Raw genomic sequence first — 10,571 nt, 5'->3', positions numbered from 1 at the left:
CACCCTACTATCTATGTGTATATAAATCCATCGCTTCTCTCGTGTCATTTCTCACCCTCCATTCCCTTTCTCAAGTGTCGAACTCATCGTCTTCTTCCACCTTTTTTCTCTTCTCTTATCTCAGAGGTAATAATTCTATATCCAACTCCTCTTAGATCCCATTCATTTTCTACTACTCTAGTCAATTTTATTCTTGCTTTTTACTTCTCAACTATAAAAAAGGTGCAAAACTACGCGTTTCATTTTGCCGATTCTTTTGTATCAGTTCGAAAATGCATCTTTAGATTTGCTTGCAAGTGTTTCTCTCTGTAAGATAAGGTCATATTTTAGTAGAACCGTGTTTTGGTTTTTATTATGATTCTCATCACTTGATTGCTGAAAATGGATAGTTTATTGATGTATATTGCTTAGAACCCACTCTATGTAGTTCCGGTTTACTACAGCTCAGAGACCTGAATGATTTGTTCTGTTACATGTGTATGTTGGTTCTCTCTCCGAGTTTAGTATGGAAATGAGACGATGCAGGAATTATATATTTGTTCGCATTTTCAATTTTAATTATATATTTATATAACAAATATAATTTCAATGAAAAATGTATACGGTAATTTTTTTAGTATAGTTAAATTACTGAAATGGATCATAAAATAAATTATATAATCTCAAAGTAATGAACAATTATAATATGTATAAAATATTTATTAAAAAATAAATTTATTAAAATGTGAGTATATATCATGATACTTGTCTTCACCATAAGTTATTAGTACAACTATTGGAATGTATTTTTTCCATGGGTGAGTATATTTTTGTCATCCCTATTGGTGTTCTGTTGTTGTTGCATATTCTAATTGAGAATCTTAAATTACAAGTTCCGTATGCTTAACTCTTGGGTCTATAGTGTGGAACAGTTATTCTATGACATTTTGAATAATGTATAGATCATGTATCCTCAATTATCATTTCACTTTTTTCCTACTAATACAATGCCGCTTTTTCTAGTTGATTACAAATACTGTTGTATCTGTTTTGAAATAGATCTTTGCAATAAATCCTAATCTTGGAAGATTGATGTAAAGGGTAAATGGCTGGGTTCTATACCAGTTGTTCGTAGAATGTTGTTTGTACTGATATTGTGGCGCCTGTTGCTTTATGCAGGTTGATAAAAGATGGCTGACACAGAGGATATTCAACCCCTTGTTTGTGACAATGGAACTGGAATGGTCAAGGTTAGTATTTGGTAGTTAGTGGCTTTATATATTCATGTGTTTATGGTTGTGATTTGTGAGTCTTGATTCATTACTGAACCATTGATTTAAATGTGATGCAGGCAGGATTTGCTGGTGATGATGCACCCAGGGCTGTGTTTCCCAGTATTATTGGTCGTCCTCGACACACAGGTGTTATGGTTGGGATGGGTCAAAAGGATGCCTATGTCGGTGATGAAGCCCAATCAAAAAGAGGTATTCTTACTCTGAAGTACCCTATTGAGCATGGTATAGTCAGCAACTGGGATGACATGGAGAAGATTTGGCATCACACATTTTACAATGAACTTCGTATTGCTCCTGAGGAGCACCCGGTGCTTCTCACTGAGGCTCCTCTCAACCCAAAGGCCAACAGAGAAAAGATGACCCAAATCATGTTTGAGACCTTCAGTGTGCCTGCCATGTATGTTGCCATCCAGGCTGTCCTCTCTCTATATGCAAGTGGACGCACAACTGGTTTGTATATTACCATATGTTTTAACTCATTCTTTTATCATGATTGCATCAGTTGTCCCTGAATCAGTTCCTTTTAAAACAGGTATTGTTTTGGACTCTGGTGATGGTGTGAGTCACACTGTCCCAATCTATGAGGGCTATGCACTCCCCCATGCCATCCTTCGTTTGGATCTTGCTGGTCGTGATCTAACTGATTCACTGATGAAGATCCTCACTGAGAGAGGGTACATGTTCACCACCTCTGCTGAGCGAGAAATTGTTCGTGATATGAAGGAGAAGCTTGCATATATTGCCCTTGATTATGAACAAGAACTTGAGACTGCCAAGCCTGGTTCTGCAGTTGAGAAAAGCTATGAGCTTCCTGATGGACAAGTTATCACAATTGGAGCTGAGAGATTCCGTTGCCCAGAGGTTCTTTTCCAGCCATCTATGATTGGAATGGAAGCTGCTGGAATTCATGAGACCACCTACAACTCTATCATGAAGTGTGACGTGGATATCAGAAAGGATCTGTATGGCAACATTGTTCTTAGTGGTGGTTCTACTATGTTCCCTGGCATTGCAGACCGGATGAGCAAGGAGATTACAGCTCTTGCTCCTAGCAGCATGAAGATTAAGGTTGTGGCTCCACCAGAGAGAAAGTATAGTGTCTGGATCGGAGGATCGATTCTTGCATCCCTCAGCACCTTCCAGCAGGTGATTTATTGTATCATTAATTATATCTTCCAAGTTTGAGCCATTTTATATTGATCTAAAACATGTTTTGGTTTTGCAGATGTGGATATCAAAGGGTGAATATGACGAGTCTGGTCCATCCATTGTCCACAGGAAGTGCTTCTAAGTTCAAAACATGCTTTATTGCTTTCATGGTGATTTATTTTTTGCTCTAGTTGCTTTTTCCTGTCATGTAATGTTAACAATGTTGCCACGGACAAGAGTTGAGGAAATATCATATAAAGAGGGTCTATTCTCAGCATGATGCTTCATATATGTTTGGCGCTCTGGATTGTGTTCGGCAGAGAGGTAGAGACATTTCTTGCCTTGGGCTATCCATGGTTCATCCATGCCAACTTCTGAAGTATGTTGTTTGTGGCAAGAGAGTGATTGTGATGTCTTCTTTTCCCATTTTTTTGGTTTATTTGAACTCTATATTATAAGGATTCTTTTACATTAATGTTAATAGTGATATGTATCGAGAAATTTTATAATATTTTCAATTACTTTGCTCATACATTCACATTTGGTTTATATATGATGAAGTACTTGGTCTGGAGAAATTTAGGTCTTCACTCTTATGCTTTTAACATTACCTGGGCTTATCCGTTGCAATATTTGCGACTTTGGATCTGACATTGTGTCCCTCTACGATCCGTAATTTACAAATTACAACTACTATCGCTTTTACAATCTAACCAAGTTGACAGAGGGCAAGTGGTATTAGAAAAACTAGTTAGTATATATCTTGAACAAAAACTACATTGACGTAAACATTACAGTCGAATGTTCAATTTCGGAGAGTAATACTTATTAGGAGGAGTAATCACAAAGAAATGGATTAGTTTCTTACCCAAAAAGATGAACAATATCATTAGTAGTAAAAAAGGTAACATGAAGTAAACATCAAACTTTTCTTTTGTACCCATTTCTCTTTCCAAGATTTAGAGCAACGACACTTTTTGCCTTTTTGGGGTCTTTGAATCTTAATGTCGCGATGTGAATCATATAATTTTCTAACACATTCAATCACGTTTATTGTGGCCCCAAGACAAATGATAGTAGCACTAGGCTGCAGCATCGAAAGGAATGAAGCAATCCTAATGGGTGCAGAGGTGCATTGTCGTTGCAATCAATCTTCCTTGTGTATTGCTCATGTACTTTTTGCTCACTAATTTCCATCGGCTCTAACTTACTGAATATCAACTTCTAGCTGATTTAAAGTGAATAGAACAATTTAAAGTTAGCCCTAATTGATCACTATACACAAATTTAAAGGCCTGTTTGATGGATTCTTTATAGTGGGTTTCAGAAAGATTGTGAATTTTAATAATATATAGTTGCTAATTAAAATTCATGCATTGAAGATTATTTAGATGGATATGTCTAAAAATAAATCAAGTGAGAACAATTAGATGGGAAATAAAAAACACTAATATATACAACAATAGCTTATTCAAATTGCCAATATAAGATAAGTGTACATGACTTTTCTTTTTTTAAGTGAAATGACTATTAACTAATTTTATTTTAATCATCCATTAATGATATTGATTTGTTATTTTTATATGATTTTTTTTACACTTGAGTTACACTTTGTATATATATATAATCGAGTGATCTCATAAACCGAATAAGTCAAACTGTATTTTGCTCAAGTTTGTTTCACTTATTTAAAGATCTTTATTTTTTAGCTCATATTCAACTAAATTCATTCATAAACCAAGTTTATCAAGTTAAGTAGCTAATCAAGTTTTGAAATAACATTGACTCCAACCTTAATGCAAAATATGAATTAGTTTGATTATATGTTAAAAAATGTAAAATAATCCAAACATTTAAAAAAATAGTTTCAGCAAACCACGAACAATACTTTGATTTTAGTTTTTGTATGTTTTAATTTGCTTGATCTAATATCAACCTCTCCACATAATTTTTTTCTGAGAAATAAAAAATTAAAGAATTGTTTTAAACTCATTTATAAATACAATTAAAACAATATTCTTATATAAAATACAAAAATTAAAGGAAAAGAGCCCGCGTATCCCTTGCCGGGAAAACAAAAGACCTTAAAATTTCAAATAGGCCAAAAGATGAAATAGGTGCAGGCAAGCGCGAAACCAAAGTTAAGTAGTGAACCCTCCAAAAACAAAAAAATACAAGAATCCGTGTGATATCTCATAACTTAATCCCAACCGTCGTTAAACACCAACAATCCCATCTCCAAAACCGTCCGATTCATCCTCACTCGGATCGCTCCAATTCCAAATTTTGGTTTCGAAAATCCCCCAAATCACAATCCCTCCAAAATCCAAATCTCCCAAATTATAAATACACCCTTTCCCTCATAAACCAAATCACCCATTCTCATTCTTACATTAATTCACTTTTCAAATCAATTCTGCAACCTTCTACGAAATTCCCATGGCACGTACCAAGCAAACTGCTCGCAAATCCACCGGAGGCAAGGCTCCAAGGAAGCAGCTAGCAACCAAGGCCGCCAGGAAATCAGCTCCGGCAACCGGCGGAGTGAAGAAGCCACACAGATTCAGGCCTGGAACCGTTGCATTGAGAGAAATCAGGAAGTATCAGAAGAGCACTGAGCTTTTGATCCGAAAGCTTCCATTCCAGCGCCTTGTTCGTGAAATCGCTCAAGATTTCAAAACGGATCTGAGATTCCAGAGCAGTGCTGTTTCTGCACTTCAGGAAGCTGCTGAGGCTTACCTTGTTGGCCTCTTTGAAGATACCAATCTCTGCGCTATTCATGCCAAGAGGGTTACTATTATGCCTAAGGATATTCAACTTGCTAGGAGAATTAGGGGAGAGAGGGCTTAGGGTTTTATTCGTGCTCATAATTTAGGATTTATTGTTGTGGTTATCTCAACCATGTTGTTGCAATGTGTTAATGTTTAGTGCTTTGAAACCAATATGCTGTTTATGCCTGAATCCAGGCTTCTTAACAAGATGAAATGTTACCTTTGTTCATTACTGACTTGGTTTAATTTGAAGTATCCTGTTAATGCCTAATTATCAAAACAGCCGTTCTCCTTTGATGTGCGTTGTGTTTGAAAACCCCAGTTAGAGTATGTTTGTGAGTTTTCACAACCCTTTTATCAAACATCCCAATAGAAAATTTCATGAAAATTATAATTTATTTGCTCTGAAAAAAATACACCCTTTAAATCCCTTATGGAAACAAATCCCAAGAGTAATGTTATAATTTGGTTACCGTCTATTCGCCAACTTTTACCCTCTTGAAATTTGTTTTGTTAAAAGTTAATTGGAGCTTTGCAGAAGTTTCACTGTATAAGTTGAGCTAAAAAAGTTCACTGCTCATTTTCTTGTGTTTAAATTACTATTTGAATAAAAAATAATTCTTTGAATTGAACTCAAGTTAAAATAGTTGGATTGTTGCACACTATCAATGGATTGGAGATAATAAAACTTCTGAACTCGTTATAACTCTCTTAACAGTAGTAGTGTAATACAGAGAGCCCTCAATTGGTGCTTATAACAATCTTAGACATGCTTGACCTTGGTACAAAAATGGGAAAAAGGTAAACCTCAACCAACCCTCTTTGGACAATATAATAGAAGAAGACCAACTTCAACCTACACATTCCACTAAATTCTTTTCATCCTGCTTCGAGCATTATGCACCCGAAGCAGACACCGCTGATAATTGGAGGTCACGTTTCTTGTCGATATTCCATTTCATTAGTTCTACAAACTCCCTAAATGCTGCAGATATGAACAATATCATTAGTATGAATTCACCAAATTCAAATCCAACTTGAAGTAAACCATAACAAAAAGAAGTAATGCAGTTAGTTGAAGTGGCATCCTATCCTATCCTTAAAAACAAATCCTGCTCTTCAACCTAAAATTTCTCAAGAGTGTGGATTTTCATCATTTCACACACAGAAGTTAAAAGTGTCATACTGTAATCAGAATCATGAGGCCCTGGGGATGCTTCAGGGTGGTATTGAAGAGACATTATCCGTTGAGCAGGGAATGCAAGACCAGCACAACTTCCATCATTAAGATTGATATGAGTAACCTCCACTCCTTCTGGCAGCGTTGTAGGGACAACTGCGTAGTTGTGGTTCTGCCAATTCACATATTAACTACCAAGATTATACAGAGACATATCAAAGAGCTACAACAATCAAGCAGAATCTTTATTTGTATAAATAGATTACTTCATGCTGCTTTCTATTGGTAAAAATAAATGATCCGGCCAAACAATATTTTTTAATTACACTCATTTCACATTATTAGTGCAAAAAAAGTAAAGAAGTTCATTCCATCATATACCTGAGCACTGATTTCAACATGATCAGTTCGAAGGTTACGGACTGGATGATTTCCTCCATGGTGACCAAATTTCATCTTAAAGGTCTTGCCTCCCAAATCCTGTCCTAGCAATTGATGGCCCATGCAAATTCCAAAAACAGGTACCGTCTCAACAGCATATGGAACGGCTGATGGATCCCCAGGGCCATTGCTGAAAAAATAGAGATGACAACAAAAACCGAACCCGTGATTACCCACCCGAACCGAACCCAAATTTAACGGGGAAAACCCGATGGGATTGAATTTAAATTTCGGGTTTGGTATAACAAATACCCGATCCGCCCTGTTGCCATTCCTACTGAAAAGTACCCCATCTGGCTTCATTTTCAAAGTATTTGATGCCGGCCATGTTGATGGCACAACAGTGATTTTACAGCCATAAGATGCCAGGCGCCTTAGTATATTATGCTTCATTCCAAAATCATAAGCAACAACCTACAATATATCCCCTGCATGAAATGTAAATTAAGTGGCCCAATAATAAATAAAAAGGAAAGGGGCAATACTGACATCAAACTGCATATACTTACGTGGAAATTCTTCCCAGGTCCTTTGTTTTATCAACCCATTCATGTGATGTCTTACATGATACCCCACGTATAAGATCAATACGTTAGATGAAAAAGGAATCATGTACTTCAACTTTACACTATGTTTGGCTTGTAAGAGAAAATAAGATAAAGAATACTTAAGGAATAAAAGTTTGAGGAAAGCAAAATGGTGGGAAGTAGAATGATTTTTTAATTGTTTGGTACGAAGGAAAAATAGAAAATAGATAGAGGAAAGAAAACATATAATGAGAAAAAATGACATAAATATTCATAACTAAAGAAATACAAATATTCAATTTTATTTTAGAATTAAATATTTCTATAAATAATGATATATAAAAATATATTCATATTAAAATAAATTAATTAAAATATTATTTATGTAAATTCCAAAGTCACTTAATCTGTTCTATTTGTTTACCTTGTATCATAGTACATCATAACTTTATGAGTAAGATTGTAATTTCATATTGATGGTTACTTTTTCATCACTTTCTCTCCAAAATGGGGTGGAAAAGTTTTTTGTGGGGCCACACAATACTTTACTTTCCATCCCACTTTTCTTTGTAAACCAAATGAGGGAAAACACATAAATCCATCAACTTTCCCTCCTCTCCTTTTCTTTCCTTCACTTTTCACCCCCAATCAAACATAGCCTTAAGAATGGTCTGCAAAAACTCGAGGATTCATATATCCTTACCAACAATGTCCTATGAATGAGACATCTGAAGTAGTTCCCTGTCACTTTTCGAGTTGTCAATGCTCAGGACACCAACAAGTAGAGATGGCAAAACGGGTTGCCCAACCTGTTTAGCTCGCGCCCGCAAATGCCCGCAAAAATTGAAGTGGACGTGGGCATGCCCGCATTAGTTTAACGGACAAAATTCAATGTCCTGTCTGTTTTAAAACGGTTTAATGGGTTTGCGGGCGGCCCGCAAACATTGTTGAATAATTAAAAAAAATAAAAAATTCATGTAATAAATGAAATGAAATTAAATAAAGTAGTTGAAGATAAAAAATTAACAATTTTTTTGATATTTTACATTAGATTATAATTTTTTAGGGATTAAAAATCACATTACATCGTAATTTATTTAAAATTTTCTTAATTTTTTCTTAAATTATGTTTACGAGCGCCGCCCGCATGCCCAATGGAAATGCCCGTGAACTTGGCGGGCAAAACGAGCCGGGCAAAAGGGACAAATATGTAAAATTTGTACGCCCTGCCCGCAAAAAATGCGGACTATGCGGGCACGCCCGTGGACAATGCCCGTTTTGCCATCTCTACCAACAAGGCTGCCATCTTGACGCAATCTGCAAGTGATAGCACGTGTTGTTAGAAATTATAAATTTCTAATTAAGGTGAGCATCATATATTTGATACAATGATATCAACTATTTATTTTCGGGGTTATATTATAAGTGATCTAATTAGTGACACCCTTTAGATTTCTAAAAGCTTATAACAGATATGAGCTTAATGAGTGAATAACCATCAGGTTAACCCATAGGGGATAATGAGAACCCTATAAGTTAACACATAAGGAATGTTATGATCCTAATACACCAAATCAAAATTCAGTTTTCTCTTCTCTCGATCAGAGTGAAAACGCAAGTCCCAAGAGGAATCAGAGATTTGGTTGAGGAAGGCCATCATACCACAAAACCTATTTCAAAAACGTTGATCAAATGAGCACATCCATGAACATGGATTCAGGTATGACATTGCACCCTTTGATTCATATATGTGCGTGAGAATCATGAAATTCAAGATCCTATTATTGGTATTTTACCAATCATAAGGAATTTCCAACAAATGGTATCAGAGCATAAGTTCTGAATTTTATGATTCTCCATTAAAGGTGTTTTCCCAAATCTTGTATGAACCCTAATTTTAATTTGAGGATTATTGAATTATGCTTCCGCTGTTATGTTATAAAGATTGAGAATTTAGGGTTTAATTTGAGAATTTATGTAATCTGATTGTTGTTGAATTTTGTTGTTGTTGATAGACATGAATTATATATTCTACACCTTGTTGATGTACATGATTTTGAAGTAACGTGAATGAAATTGAGATATATTGCATTGGGCACAATTCTTTGTTTTGTTTTATTACAAGCATGAGATTTCTCTCTGTATGCTGAAAGCCTGAAAGAGATTTCAAAAAGAGAATTCATAGGGTGAATTGATTGTTATTTGTCGGTTATTGGGGGATAAGAAAATTATTATGGCTGTTGCCAAAAGTAACAGTGGTACTGATCCTTCGACTTCATACAATTGTTACAAAGTAGAAACCTTGACCGAAACCATATTAGACTTAAAGCACATCTCTAATTTGAAAGATCAATACATCTTGTTGTAACATTTGGATACATGCTTCCAGAGTGCGATAACTCATTCTTTTAATATAACTAGCTATTCATACTTGAACATTTAATCATGGATTAAATGCAGCCACAGCAGTTGGTGAAAAATTATAAGCCAAAGAGTATATTGAACAGTGAAGGGGTATTTTTTTGGCACTATACAACACAGTGCATGCTGACTTTGTTCGCCAAGTTTCTTTTGCTGCACTTTTCGTGAATTGGGTACATATGATATTGATAGATATTTAACACTGTGAATTTTATTCCCTGAATTCATTATTCTACATATATGATATTAATTTTTTGTAATGGACCCATATTGCTTATTCTTTTGTCTAGTAATTATTTTGGATTAATTGATGCAATATGTTGTCAAAGTAACCTCTATTGTGGAATGCGAAATGTGTTCGGCCCAAAGGAAGACACAATTTGGCCAAATAATAACATACATGTGATGATAAATATGTAACAATTATAAAGTTTTTTTTCCATGTGAATAATAGTCGCTCCAAAGAAAGAGTATTATTTGACAGAACTAATTGTTAATATTTGATCATTACATTAAGAGTACCACTTACAAATTAATTTCTCTGTCCGAAGACTAGAAATTTATGTTGTGCTAGGTATCTTATGATGGATCTATTATGTGAACATGTCTTGTTTTAAATATATTACATGACTTGTTTGTTTAGATTTGAACATGTTATTAATTCTTTGTTATATGGATTCAGTGTCTTTTACCAATGGTGCAAATTTTTCTGCTCAAATCAGTAACATCCCACTGCTGAATGAGACAAATTTTTCTGCTCAAATAAGTAGAAATCATTCTCGGCTGTATGGATTTGGATCTGGCACTT

General features: G+C 35.1%; 2 protein-coding genes and 1 pseudogene across 2 annotated transcripts; 2 read left to right on the top strand and 1 right to left on the bottom strand.

Annotated features, from left to right (window-relative positions):
- Positions 1-2,896, top strand: LOC109362441 (actin-7-like). The gene is made up of 5 exons (XM_019608236.1): positions 1-126; positions 1,159-1,229; positions 1,331-1,724; positions 1,807-2,420; positions 2,500-2,896. Exons 2-5 carry the CDS (start codon positions 1,170-1,172, stop codon positions 2,563-2,565), a joined length of 1,134 nt encoding a protein of 377 aa, XP_019463781.1. The 5' UTR covers positions 1-126; positions 1,159-1,169; the 3' UTR covers positions 2,566-2,896.
- On the top strand, positions 4,789-5,353 carry LOC109362442 (histone H3.2). The gene has a single exon (XM_019608238.1). The coding sequence runs from the start codon at positions 4,863-4,865 to the stop codon at positions 5,271-5,273; it is 411 nt and encodes a 136-aa protein (XP_019463783.1). The 5' UTR covers positions 4,789-4,862; the 3' UTR covers positions 5,274-5,353.
- Positions 5,950-10,571, bottom strand: part of LOC109362014 — a 9,920-nt pseudogene continuing 5,298 nt past the window's right edge.

Source organism: Lupinus angustifolius, chromosome LG12 (assembly GCF_001865875.1).
Source record: "Lupinus angustifolius cultivar Tanjil chromosome LG12, LupAngTanjil_v1.0, whole genome shotgun sequence".
NCBI classification, from domain to species: domain Eukaryota; kingdom Viridiplantae; phylum Streptophyta; class Magnoliopsida; order Fabales; family Fabaceae; genus Lupinus; species Lupinus angustifolius.
Note: the sequence above shows the minus strand (reverse complement) of the source record. Positions and strands in the feature narration are given on the sequence as shown.